Source organism: Balaenoptera acutorostrata, chromosome 6, assembly GCF_949987535.1.
Source record: "Balaenoptera acutorostrata chromosome 6, mBalAcu1.1, whole genome shotgun sequence".
Classification (NCBI taxonomy): Eukaryota; Metazoa; Chordata; class Mammalia; order Artiodactyla; family Balaenopteridae; genus Balaenoptera; species Balaenoptera acutorostrata.
In genome coordinates, this window is record NC_080069.1 from 91,159,874 (window position 1) to 91,174,548 (window position 14,675).

Genomic DNA, 14,675 nt, shown 5'->3' on the forward strand with positions numbered 1-14,675 from the left:
ATTAGTACTCAAAGACATTGCTTGAATGTCTCACTTGGTATTTGGATGTGAGTGTGCCATCTGTTTAGCGATTCAGGTGAGGGACCAAAAAATTAAACGTTTTCCTAACTCTCTTACTGTGGGCTATCTTTCAGATGAAGGATTCAGCTTTAACCCATTGAAAATAGAGGTCTTTGTACAGACTCTGCTACACTTAGCGGCCAAGTCATTCAGTCACTCCTTCAGTGCTCTTGCAAAGTAAGTACAACAAGAACACACATGCTATCTTGAGGGTTTAGAACTTTGTTCGGTGAACACCAATGGCATACTAATTTTTACCTAAAATTATTGACTGTGAAGATCTTAATAACAGTATTATCATATAATTTGATACAGTGGGTTTTGGTTTGTGGTAGCTAAAATCCCCATCCTATGGCTCCTGTCAGTCTGTTAGCACAGTTTGCATGTATATATATTCAATAGAATGTACATTTTTTCATATAGACCTTTAGAGAAACAAGTGAAAAACCTGAGTCCATAGGACAGTCATATATACAGTCAAGAAGTTTCCACCTTGGGACTTCCCTGGTGGCACAGTGGTTAAGAATCCACCTACCAATGCAGGAGACGCAGGTTCGATCCCTGGTCCGGGAAGATCCCACATGTCGCGGAGCAACTAAGCCCACGTGCCACAACTACTGGGCCTGCGCTCTAGAGCCTGCAAGGCACAGCTACTGAGCCCATGCACTTAGAGCCCGTGTTCCGCAACAAGAGAAGCCACCACAATGAGAAGCCCACTCGCCACAACTAGAGAAAGCACACACACAGCAACACAGCCATCCATCCATCAATCAATCAATCAATAAATTTATTTCTTTAAGCATCTTCCTAAAAAATGGTTAGCAGAATTGAGAGCCAGCTACATTCTTAGGAGCCACCCAAAGGTTGGCATCTAAAGACAGATTTCTAACTCGTCCTACAGTCCAAATGAATAAAGAACATATAGATATTCCTTCAGTTGAGAAGAGAAACTAGACTCCTCACCCCATCTCAACTTCCAAGTCTCTATATGACTTGCAGGGTTCTCACAGAAGGCACAGTCAGAATACTGCACCTGTGTTTGGAGACAGTTCCTTAGCCCTCATCTATTCTTAGATACACAGTGAACTATAGTCCTAGGCTAATGATAGTATATTGTAATTTTCCTAAGATTTTATGACAAATTCCATACAAACTGTGAATTCCTAATCATACCTTTTATATCCTTAATGGTTAACGTTTGGTTATTTTGCATTTATATATTGTGCTGTAAACTGAGTAACACTGTGAAGGCTTTGAAAATATTAAAATGCTTATTAATAAGTTTATATGTGGTATTTTTCCCCCACTGTCAAAAGGTTTCATGAAGTCTTCAAAACCCTGGCTGAAAGTGATGAAGGAAAATTACATGTTCTAAGAGTCATGTTTGAGGTCTGGCGGAACCATCCACAGGTAAAAACTATTTAAGATGTATTGAAGTGCTGACTGTACAGGTATAAAAATAAGGCAGTTAATACCATTGTTTTAGTTTGCAGAACATGAAATTTGACTCTGCCTATAGAACAGTTTTTAAATCTGTAATTTTAGTGCTATGAAAAAGTAATGATGTTTGAATCATTCTTTAAAGAGCAATTGTTATGATTTGGTTTGGTATTATATCTCAACACATTTTAAGTACTTAATAAGAACGCTTATTTCTTGGAAGGTTCTCCAGTTGGGTAGGAAATAATTATCTAGTCTAGCCAGTTTCTAAAAAACAAGCTCCAGATTTGTCAAATCTCAATACACTATTATCATACCATGTGTTATAAAGAGGCATTAAAATAAATTTCAGAGTTATATTAAGACTTTTGTGATAAAACTATCTTGTATTTTTAAATTTTAAGATTCGATGGAAATTATATATTTTGTATATATCATCTAAAATTTAAAGGAACATTTTTAAGTGTTAATATTCAGAGTTTTTCTTTTTGCTCAACTGTGTTCTTGTATTCTTACAGTAAGTACCAGAGCCAAGCAGAAGGCAAATTAAATCTTAAGACCTAATGGTTAAATTGTTCAGTTCCATAGCCACTGAAAAGGAATTTCACTTTTGTAGCAGTGGAATTATCGTGGCCTACATATAAGTGTGATTTACCCTAATAATTTCTTTTCTCTGATTGTAGATGATTGCTGTACTAGTAGATAAGATGATTCGTACACAGATTGTTGACTGTGCTGCAGTAGCAAATTGGATCTTCTCTTCAGAACTATCTCGTGACTTTACTAGGTAATACAGATTATTTTACAAAGTTCCTGTTCTCTAAGAATTAGTTCACATGTGGTCCCTTATACATGAGCTCCAAATTCTGGTCCAAACCAGGTTGATATTAATATAATGGTCCAATCTGGTAGGATTGGACTTGGCAAAGATTCTTGCACAATGGAAATCCACACAACCAGTCCAGTTGCAGTGTCTCTTAGGGACACACGTAAGTTGAATTAGGATTCAACCAATCAAGTAGAAATGCTTATAAAGGATCCAGACTATTGGGAGTGAAGATCAGGCTGTATGTCAGGGTCTCAACTAGACAATGGGACATGGGCAGGAGTTCCAGCTCCACTGGGGACCTGAAATGCACTGCAGGAACTGGTAGAAATCACAGTCCGTCATAGATTACACATCATGGAGGGATCGAGGAAAGCCTGGTGGGCACCTGAATGCCTCTGGGGGAGGGAGGTCTCACCTCAGTCATAAAAGTCCTAGATTTAATACACAGAAGATTCATTCTAGACTCATTCCTCCTAAAGGAAAGAAGACTTTTCATTAAGCTTGGTTCTTATACATGAAGTTGAGTCCATAGGCTTTATAACTGATCAGGACTGGGACAGCAAGAGTTGACACAAAACAGGAAAAAAAGGAAAATTACTTGCAAAAACATAAATATCTATCACAACCTTTATCCTCTTCATTGTATGTTATTGGCAGAGGACACTAGTCTGAGAAACTGAATCCTTAGGGTGAAGGAATGTGGTCTAAGGTTATCATACCAGCCAAGTAGGTACTCACAAATGAAGGCAACATCAGACCATTCTCAGATTTGCAAAATCTCAGAAAACTGACAACTCAAGTATGTGTTAGCCATTATCCTGAATGATTTACATCTGCAACTCTAACTCTGCAAAGCCTTCCCTGACCACCCCTTCCAGAGTTAAAGTACTCTGCTCTTTTATCCTATCTGCTAACATTCTAGACCTTGAGTTTTATGAAATGATTGGTTTATTATCTTCCACTTAAACTGTCATCATCCAGGTCAAAATGTGTAGAAAGAAGTACTCTTCTGTGCTGTATATCCTGGGGTTAGGAGACCAAATGTATAGACATACAAGCAGTTAAGAAGCTACTTAAAAAGCACATGCATATTTATGCAACAAACATTTAAAGCACTTACAGGTGATCCTGGTATTTGAGCAGTTTGAGAAAGTAGCTGACATAAATATCTCATTCTTAAAAGCCTAGCAGTTGATAGCTATTATCAACTAATGAGATTCTTAAATGTTTCAATTGGCTGAGTTTGTGCTAGTTAAATATCAATAGTATAAACCATGCAAATGAGCCTCAGATTGTTTCCATTTCAAGTTGCAATACTAATTGTTTACATTTAGAAGAGAGAAAATGTATTTTTGTTCCTAACCTGTTTTTTCTGGTTTGCCATTTCATTGAATATGTACACATACCTTCTATATGTGTCTACCAGGGGATGGAAATAAGAAAAATGGCAAGGACCCAATATTGCCTTCAGGAAGCTCACCTGAATAATGGGTGGAGCTAGATGTTTTGCACAGTTGACAATACAAGAAAAATCATAATTGTTGCTGGAGAGATATGCCTTATTCTGCCTAAAGAATAGAAGGCTATATAAGACCTCAAGAATGAGTAGGTTATAAAAGTTGAGAGGTCTTATTTTCTATGAGTATAGTTTAACATATAGTAACCAAATGCCTTATTACTTTAAGATTGTTTGTTTGGGAAATCTTGCACTCCACAATTCGTAAGATGAGCAAACACGTTCTTAAGATCCAGAAAGAGCTAGAAGAGGCTAAAGAAAAACTCGCAAGGCAACATAAACGGGTAAGTTGTGTTGATTGTTAATGGTCAAAGAAAATATACCAGAAACTTTTGCGAATATTCATTACCTTGATGGGAACTTATTTTTTCGAGACCAAATCACGCAGAGCTGTTTGTAGAAGTGGAGGAAGGGACGGACCTGGGGTCTGCTGTTCTCTCGTTCTGCACAGTGAACCTGTTTAGGAAGCCACAAACCTCACTTCTCCGTAGTTCACCATCTCTGGATCAGTTTCATGTTTGCCTTCCCAAAAAGGAAGGAGAAGGAAGGAGGACACTTGTGTCTCTATAAGAGTTTCTGATGCAAGAGGGGAAGAGGGAGAAGATTGTCCATGTTCACCACTCCCCCGGTAAGGTTGGGGTAGTGGGGGGGTCATTCCCAGGCCTATAAGATACTTCTCATATTAATAAGAAGTTAAGTATTTTAGCTATTTTGGGCAGAAACAGTGAGCTGGCTGTATCCTGTGATTTAGCAAACAGTGCTGGTATTGTTCATGACAGAATTTTCCAGTTATGCACATTTATCAGAGTAGAGGGTAAAAGCAAGTTTTAATGATTTATATGAACTAGAGCAGGTTCGAGTGCTAGTCTCCATACAGACATTCATATATACCTGAGTGTATGTATGTAAACACACTCACAGATCTAAAATACTGTAAGGTAAATGGTATCATCCCCATTTTATACATGTACAAACTCCAGAGACTTGACTTCACACCACTCTGTTCTCTAGATATGTGGTGTCCAATATGGTGACCACCAGCCACATGTGACTATAAGCTAATTAAATTTGAATACAATTTAAAAGTCAGTTCTTCAGTCACACTAACCACATTTCAGGTGCTCAGGTGTCATGCATGGCTGGTGGCTATTGTGAGGGCAGCGCAGATCTATGGTGATGAAAGTGTTGTGATGAGAGGCTCCCAAGACCCTAACCCTGTATTTCCCCTAGGAGCAGCAGTTCAGTGTTCACAAACTCAGGGTTTCCAGCAATTTCATAAAACAGACTATGGTGAATAACAAGAATCAGCTGTACATTTTCCATGGAGCTCAAAGCTGTTTTCATTTTGAATGGAGGAAAAATGTGACACATATTTCTTCCTTGAGTGGGCTGTCCTATAAAAGGCATAACTTACTTCTGCTTTATAGCAAATCTACCACGATTACCCAAGTGCCACTGAATTTCCCTGGCCTAGATAAGAGGTACTCATAGGACTTGGGACGTTTTGCCTGTATGTTTGGGACACTGGAGTACTTTTACTATAGAATACAAGTCTTCAAATAGCATTTGACCAGACACAATAAAATGCTTAGATTTACTTGATGGGATTTAATACACTGCAGTCCTAAATGGTGTTTTCCCTTTGTTCCTTTGCATTTGGTAGCGAAGTGATGATGATGACAGAAGCAGTGACAGGAAAGATGGGGCTCTTGAGGAACAAATAGAAAGACTGCAGGAAAAAGTGGAATCTGCTCAGAGTGAACAAAAGAATCTCTTCCTTGTCATATTTCAGGTATCTTGGCTTGGGACATTGATATGTTCAAAGAAACAGTACATTTCTTTAGTTTTAAAAAATGTTTTTATCACAGAAGTAATACATGCTCATTTATAAGATCTTAAATATATAAAAATTTACAAGGGAAAAATAAAAGTTCACTAACTGGAGGTAATTCTGTTATTTATTTAATGAGCATTCTTGCACGAGCATTTCTCCTTGCTTTAAAAAAAAATGAATACTATTGTTAAATACCTCTTTCATATTTAATTATTCCCAACTGTTAATCTATTTAGTGATAGATGATTGTTTTCCTTCGTGAAGATTTTTGTGTATACATTCCTGTTAACATTTCTGATTATGTCCTTAGAACAGGTTCTAAGAAAAATTACTAGCATAAGTAATCTGGACATTAAAGGTATTCGGGTATTGCCAAAAACGATGTACTACCTCTTATCCCTGCTTTTCTACACTGACAGTTTTTATTGAATTATGAAAGTTATGGATACACACCACAAAGACAGGGTGAAACAAGCAATACCTTTGAGGTCTCTTGGTCAAAAATGTGATTGTTTCCCAAGTATAAGAATTTTTTCTGACACCTCTGGAACTTTGTACCCCATTTCCAGCGTTTTATCATGATCTTGACCGAGCACTTAGTACGATGTGAAACTGACGGGACCAGTGTATTAACACCGTGGTATAAGAACTGTATAGAGAGGCTCCAGCAGATCTTCCTACAGGTTTGTGGAAAACTTTGATTATATAATAAACATCACTATTCTCAGCCACAGGGATTTTCCATTTTAAAAAGTCATCAAATCTGTCAGGAGGTTATATAGTACCTGTAAGCCTTTTAGTGTCCATTTGTTCCTACTGCTGCTCATCACAATATTTAGGCTTAAAATTGGCTCTGTATCATTCAGACTCCTAATTGCCATTCTCTTTGGAGAGCCTAGCTGTAATACAACATATAGAGAAAAAAATGCTAAGGGAAGAGTAATTAGATTTTAATTTAAGAACCTCTGTAAATCCAATGTGCAGATGATAACCTTGTTTCTGGAGGCACTATTTAAGTTCCCTGAGGTTCTTATAGAAAGCAAAATGCAACACCTACTCTCCTACTCTCTGCTAGATTTAAGTTAAAGATCTGTAAGAGAGTGGAACTAATCCTTTGTATCTTCAGACACTAACACCCCAAATCCTCATTTGTTTGTTCTAGAAAAGAGTGATTAAAGCAGAAGGCATAAAAGGGAGGAAAAAAGTTCTTTAAGCCTCCAAACAAAAATTTATTCTAGATTTTTTAGTTAAAAAGCTTTAACAGCCCCTAGTTAGTCCTATAGGAATCTGAGTATACTGAAGTTTATATATGTACACACAGAAGAAACTATTTCATTTTCTGACATTTTTTTTTCCAGTTAGGCTCAACAAGTCACTGATTTTCAGTAAGACAGATGACCTCTTTATTTTTAAAAGATTAAAAAAAAAAATGGTTTGGTTTTCCTATTTTGTGGAATACTTCACAGATCACTGGCTAATTCTCTAATGTTTTTTTCTTTTGCAAAGAGATACCTTAAAGCCCTAACCAAAAAAAGGAAATGATTCTAAATTTTTCTTGTTTCAGGGACCATGGTTAAAACCATGGTTACTTAGTAACAGTGCTATTCTTATCTGTAACTTACACCACCTCCCCCCCAACCGCCCACCCTTTTTTTTTTTTTTAAATCTTCCTAGATCAGTCCCTGTCCTGACAGCTTTTAAAGTCATACTGTATTTTGTCCTGATTAGGGGAGAGATGCATCTGAACCTCATCTAGAATAGTAGCAGGTGCTGCTGCCACTGCCTTGAAGTATGAATTGCATTTACATAGAAACAGGCCAGAACTGGATTTTTTAAAATTATTGAACAGCCTTTTGTTTTGGTTTCTTTTGAACTCGTTTACCCCTACATTTTCTTAATGTTGAGGCTTTTCAGGGGCCTATTATTCCTACCAGCAAAACCACTTTTTTTTTTTTTCCTGTTCTTTCCCATCATTCCAGTGTGGGCAGGCTGCTGAGGAAAATGTTCTGCAAGATTGCTTATGTGCTCTTTCTCCTGACCTAAACACTTACCCCCTTTTCTGTGTCCACAGCATCACCAAATAATCCAGCAGTACATGGTGACCCTGGAGAACCTGCTCTTCACTGCTGAATTAGACCCTCATATCCTGGCTATGTTCCAGCAGTTCTGTGCCCTGCAGGCCTAAGGGTCATTTTTTTTTTCCCTTCCTGTCAAGATTTTTTTAAGATCTCAAAATAATGTCTTATTTTTGATGGTTTGAATGCTTGCTTTCTTGTAGCATCCTTTCTTGAAGCAGAGGGGGAGGACAGGACAGTGAAGAATATGGTTACCTTTAACTGCCCCCTAAAAAGCAGATATTCCCTAATGACAATAATGTGACAATGACCATAGGATGTATTATATATGTGACAGATACAACTTTTCTCTGATATTTTTTCTCCTTAAGGCACAAAAGATAACTGATTTGAGGTATGTGAACCACTAGAGGTCAAGCTTACAAAGTAGTATATAGAACTGATGGGTTTATTATCATCAAGTAGCATAGCTTTTCACAGCTCATGGGTAACCTAACAAACATGGCTGAAATAAAACTGAAAATATGTTTTTTAAACTTTGGTATTTCATGATTTATCATCTCAGTCTACTTTAAAATTAGTGGTTTCTTACTAAAAGTGGGGTTTCTTGCCTCCATCTGAAATTTTCTCTTCAAAGTATTTTTTATTACTGTAGTATTTTAAGACACTACTGTTATTAAAAGGTGTTACTAGAGTAGAAGTTCCCAAATTCGTCTGAACATAAATCACCTGGGGCTCTCTAAAGTTTTTTTAATTAAACCACAATCTCTGGGGGTGGAACACAGACATCATTGGTAGTTCTTAAAGCTCCCAGGTAATTCCAATCTGCAGATAAGTTTTAGAACTATCATCTTAGAACATCTGGTCATTTCCTCAACTCTGAGACATCGTTCAGGTCATACAGTGAATTACATGCTAAAGTGGGATTTAGAAGTAGCTAGATTGGCTAAAACTATACTTGGCATTAGATGTAGGTTTGGATTTTATTTCTATGGAGTCTGGGTGGGCCAAGTAACTACTAATTCCTGAGCCTGTTTCCTATATGGTATTGAGGCTTAACTAAGATAATAAAAGTACACTGTTAAATAACACACAAGGGATTATCTGACATTCCAAATTCTAGCATTTTTAGACTTTTTTCATTTAAACCTTCAGAAAAATTTACCAATAATCTCACAACTAGATGTATCTTTGTGCATTTGTACAATCTTTTTTTTTAACTTAGTACATCATAAGTTTATGATGCATTAGGTATTTTCCATATTAATATATGGGGTCTCTTTGGTTCACCATACATTTAGTGGCTACAGAATATAGTCTACTCAATAGATGGAAATTCCTAGGATTTTTAAATACTGTACCATTTAACAAATAATCACAAGATTAAGGTTGCATGGCAAGTTACTGGCAGAAAGGGAACTAAAACCCAGGTTCTTTGCTAAATGTTCTTTTGTTTACACTGTTCCTCCTTCCCACAAACTATGTAATTAGTTAGAAACAGCTCCTGTCCTCAAGAAGCTAAAGGATAACCACTTAAGGCTTTGGTAACTTTGATCCTAAACTGCTTTGTAATCCTTTCATAACGTATTGCAAAGTTTGGCTAGTTATACTTACTTGATCCAAATCCTAGAGGAATTTCTAGGTTTTCACCTCCTTTCTCTTGGACCCTCTCTTCATGTGTAGTGGTTGCTTCTAACAATTGCTCACTGATGTAACCTGCTCTGACCCAGTCTGGCAGCTAGGTATATGAAAAAACTGAATCAGAGACTGAATTATGAAGAAATAAAGGTACAAGAGCAAACATTCAACAGTTGCTCTCCCCACTAATGAAGCTCACACAGACAAAAGAATGGCATGTCACTGTACGTCATACCTTGCAATAAATCAATATTCTATTAAACTGTACTGATGCCATTTAACATGCTTTTGTCAAAATGAACATATACTTTTCCTTAATTCTCAATCTCCCTTCCAGGAATTATTCAGAAAGCAGTTCATATGAAGATAAGTTTGTTTGCTTTTCCTGGAAAGTATTTAGCAGTGATTTGTGTAACTTACTAATCTACAATTACACCTGAAAATGATAGATGAGGACAGAACTTGGCAACCTGAGTAAAGCAGATCTGGCTGTCAGTGATAGCTGGATACCAGGATTGTCCTAAATTGATGAAGGTGAAGAGTGACTAGAAGCCCACCTCAACTGGACAAGTCTATTAACTATACTGGTCTTGATGATATGATATGCTCATTAACAACTGGCTGTTACGTGCCAGGTGCTATAGATTCACCATATTTAATCGTCATGAGAGTCCTTACATTATTATACCCATCTGACAGATAAAAACAGGCCCACGGAGTAACTTACCCAAGGTCCACAGGTAGTAAGTGGAATCTGAAACTACATCCATGTGGTGGTTTTTAGGGCTCCTTGTCTCCCAATGTAGTAATGCTGTTGTCAGCAGCCTGAACCCCTAGTAACTTGCTGGGAAGTTCTTTTTTTTTTCCCAAGAAGTTCTTGCTGCCCATTTGGAATCGCTTTTTACTGAGCTGTAATATTCAGCATAACACATTAAAAAAAAAAATCAACACTCGATAAATATATTAAACATTTCTGTATTGAATACTTATATAGAGAACAATTAGTAATTATAGTCTCAAGTCTTTGGATTTGACTTGTTTTGACTTTTGCCCTTCTTCAAGCATAGTCTCCAAGAGCTGATCTAGAGAGAGAAATGAAAATGTACAAAAACTTCCTATTTCTTTATTTGTAGCAGTAGGATAAAAAGTCCTGTCAAAGAACTTGAAAATATCTAGTTTATCATAACTTGAATTTGTTTTTATCAAAAAAAGAATGCATAGACCCTGTAATCAAGCACTTGGGATCAAATGCTCTTACTAGATATAACTACCTTGTAATCCTTTTGACAAGATAGAGGAATATTTGACTACCTAAACTTGATCCAGATGTCTGGGGTGATGTCAGGTTGTAGGTTACCACTCCTTTAGAAGTGTTAAACAAGCACAGAAGCAAGCTGTCTTCCCTCCCAGGATTAAATGAGAATACCTGTAAGGCACTTAGCATAGTGTCTGTATGGCACGTGGTAAATGCTCAGTAAATGTTAACAAGTTATGATAAACTTATCACTACCTTTGATCAACAAACAATATAACTGTTTTTCCATTATAATCCAGATCTGGAAAGGGCTATCTGGAAACTAATATTAAGATCTATAGTAGTAAACCCTAAGGGTACAGAAAACTTGTCCCAGCAATAGCTCCCTGCTCCCTGACTTGCAGACAGTAGTAGTCTAGAAGACCTGGCCCAGCCTCTGGGGTGCAGTGGTCTACCACCATCCCTGCTGTTTCTTGGGATAAAAATCCAGTTCAGCCAGTTTTTGCCTTTACTACTAAAAGCTCTTCTTCCTACCCCAATCTAGGGTTTGTCTTGGTTGCTTATTTCTCAATTTTAGCTCTAACCTAACATTTTTGAACCTATTCTATCACTCAGCTCCCATCCCTATTGTAGAAAAAATGGTCACAGACCCAAATATTTTGCCCACAACCAGACCTGCTAGACCTTAACTGAAACTTGTTCTTAAGCCATAACATAATTATTGAAGCATTATTTATACAAGTGTTTCATTCATCTGTGAAGACTTTACACTTTGATGAATTTTGAACAAGACCAATCTAAATTTCCACACTATAAAAACATATCACTTAACTAAAAATCACATTTTCTCGTATGTCAGTTCATGGCCACACACAGTACAAGTCTTCCAGTACATGTCATCCTCTAGGTTCTCTTCTGGTCCATACTCATGTTGATGAGCAACTGTCTTCTTTTTCCATACACTGCTTCTTACTGCTCGCCGTAATTCTAAGAGAAAAATAAAAGCCAGTTTTTCAGTGGTGCTATTTCAGCTGTGTGTGTTTAAACCAAATGTGGTTTACACCTTAATTTTATAACAAGTCAAAACTGCTGATACAGATTTGGCAAGCTTACTTTCTTATCTCACTCACCGGTTTGGCCTGTGAAATCATTCATGTGATTGTTGGAGTTGGTGTGAAACAGGAGATTCAGAATTGAGGTATATGGACTAGAGGGACTGCAAAAAACCAGATTCAGAAGACAAGCGAAAGAACAGGGTTTGTTTGAGCAGCTGACTACGGAAGACAAGATGCCACAGCAGGAAAGGGCAATCAGCTGGGATGACTGACGATAAGGAGCATTTTAAATTCCTTGTAAGTCAGGAGCTACTTCTCTAAGAGGTAAGTCAAACTTTGCTTGCAAGAAAACTAGAAAGCCAAGAACTCCGCCACTAGTTCATGGCTGATGTTAGAAAAGCTGCTTGTGCAACTGACCTTATGTCTATTAAATTCTTTATCCTATAAAATGACAGCAATAGTTTAGGAGATAAAATTGCTAGTAATTATTGCAAAGTACAACATAAATAAAAGAATCACTGACTATCAAGAGCTGGAAAGAACCATGGAGTTATTTTACTTCATTTTATTTTGCAGGTAAGGAAACTGAGCAAAGATAGCATGGGAACCCAGGTCATTTATTCCAATGTTTAGAACTTTTCCCGCTACATCACATTAAAATGTCATTTTCACAAAGAAAAGTTACGTTCGATGCTCTGAAAAGCGACTAGGACATTCTAAAGTTCACACTGCATGTTACCTGAAGAAACCAAATGCGTTGTGTTAATTAGAAATTAACAAGCTAATAACATCTTGGTTTCTAGTTTAATGAATAAAAAGCAACATGAGTTGTTTTCATTTTTCTATTCTGACCAATGATCCATCAAGCCCTGCACTGTCTTTGACAGCAGCACTACCTAAGGGAGGGTGTGATCATTATCTTCTATAAACTCAACCTTAAAAATCAAAGTACACCAAGTAATCACACACATTTTCTTTAATCCATTTTACTATGATAAGTACTATCAAAATACTACTTGAATCTTTGTATTTTCAGCCTTTATTTGTAACATGAGGATAAGCAAGCAAATAGGGCTATGTATCAGGCACTGTTCTAAGCACTTTACGTATAAACATTTAACCCTCACAACACTTTGCAGTTAAGTACAACTATCATCCCAGTTTTACAGATGAGAAAACTAAGGCTCAGAGAAGTTACGTAAGTTATGCCTAAGATCAGGCAGAGGCACAGTCTAGCTCAGGCCATGTTCTTAACCACTAAGCTGTGCTGCCTTTTCATACACCTCCAACATGAAAAGCACTTTATCTGAGACATTTTCAAGCTTCAGTGTATATACCTCTGGACAGTTTCCAAATTAGGGAGAAAATCATGTTCATCCAAACTCTAACCTTTATTCCTATATCCTCTCATACTCTGAAGAACCCTAATTTTTCTAGACATATCTGGAATGCCCTTTACCCTTTTATTTTTCTACCTTGGGGTATTTTTAAAATAAAAAATAAATGATATGCTGACCAGAACTGCACAGATGCCTCATGGTTTCAGATAACAACAGGAAGATGTCTCCTGTCCAAGTTCCAATACCTACTTTTCAACTTTGTTCTGATGTAAGGTATCCTGGCCACTTTCCCTTTACTACCCCACGAGGAAAATCTCTCAAAATCTGACTGCATCCCAGTCGCTAAGCTAACTACCCAATTTGTGCATTATGTGAACTTAGGAAGAGAAAGAAGAAAATAATTATTTTCTTAACACTAAAAGAATACTTAACAAAAATCCAGCTTACTAGCCATAATTGTCACAACTGAACATAAGGTTTTATACTGACTTTATGGCTTTTCTTCCCATCCTTCAGCTAATCTATCAAGATCTATAATGACAATAAAGCCATATCTTTAGTATTTACTAGACATTCCTGGAAAAACTTGTGCTAGGAGGCACTAAAACAAAACAAAACTGGTATGTCTGTCATTTTCTTGCCCTTCTTTCCCCACATGACCAATCTAGTCTTAAAGCCATGAGGTGGAGCAAGTAAAGTGGGCATCTAGGGGGAGGGGAGGGGGGGGAGGAGGGAGCCCAAGATAGATAAGGAGGGTCTCCTAGAGAGGAGGCAGCAACAGTGAAGGGATATTAGGTACATTCAGGGGCACTAATCAAATAACTATATATTATAAAGGATAATGGAAATCAGGTTTCTCACTGTCAAAGAAGGAAATTACAAATAAGGAAAGGAAGAAAACCAGAATAAACCCTAAAATTTTGGATTAGAACTCGGTATATCAGTGTAAACTCAAGGTTTTAATTACATATTATAGATAGATATAATATACACGTTTTAAGCTAGAAAGAAGTGCTCAAAGAATGATGAAGACATGTCAAAAGGACACAAGACCTAGCTTGAAGATACTCCTATGGGCCCAAATCTGAAACAATTTGAGCACCAAAATAACTGACAGAAATGAACCAAAAGCCACTGAGAAGAATAGGAATTAATGAATCCATACCAGTCATAAACAAATGGGGGAATGATGCTATAGAATGCCGATTTCCAACTGGTTAAATGTGGAGTGAGTGCTGAAGGTAGAAAGCAATTTTTGCAACCATCATACTAAATACTGATTCAGGCAAGAACCATCCAGGGATGAATGCTAAATTTAGGGTGAAGTGTTGAGGAGAAGCAGGACATTTACATGGTCTTACAGTGTTTTTTTGCTTATCAAAAATAAATATTAACATCACCATTGCGGGCACATGGATATCACATGCCTCCAGATGTGATGCCCTAGAAAAGTCACTTCATTTATGTTCTATCCAACCTGAAATGAATAACCCGAATCTAACCAGGAAACATGAGAAAAACCCCAAATGAAAAACATATTACTGCAAAAAAGGCAGGCAGGGAAAAGACTTTTTCAAAAATGTCAGTGTCATAAACGATAAAGGCTGTGGAAATATTCCAGAATAAAGTAGTT

The 14,675-nt window shown here is 37.1% G+C and overlaps 2 protein-coding genes across 2 annotated transcripts in view; one reads left to right on the plus strand and one right to left on the minus strand.

Moving 5' to 3' along the window:
* NCBP1 (nuclear cap binding protein subunit 1) overlaps positions 1-8,290 on the plus strand; it is a 42,172-nt gene extending 33,882 nt beyond the window's left edge. Inside the window, exons 17-23 of the mRNA XM_007197037.2 lie at positions 135-237; positions 1,377-1,470; positions 2,184-2,287; positions 4,015-4,129; positions 5,509-5,637; positions 6,249-6,362; positions 7,751-8,290. Coding sequence (XP_007197099.1) covers positions 135-237; positions 1,377-1,470; positions 2,184-2,287; positions 4,015-4,129; positions 5,509-5,637; positions 6,249-6,362; positions 7,751-7,864 — 773 coding nt within the window. The 3' untranslated portion in view covers positions 7,865-8,290. The remainder of the gene's footprint in view (positions 1-134; positions 238-1,376; positions 1,471-2,183; positions 2,288-4,014; positions 4,130-5,508; positions 5,638-6,248; positions 6,363-7,750) is intronic.
* A 2,061-nt stretch (positions 8,291-10,351) lies between these two features.
* Positions 10,352-14,675, minus strand: part of XPA (XPA, DNA damage recognition and repair factor) — a 38,463-nt gene continuing 34,139 nt past the window's right edge. Inside the window, exon 6 of the mRNA XM_007197039.3 lies at positions 10,352-11,634. Coding sequence (XP_007197101.2) covers positions 11,486-11,634 — 149 coding nt within the window. The 3' untranslated portion in view covers positions 10,352-11,485. The remainder of the gene's footprint in view (positions 11,635-14,675) is intronic.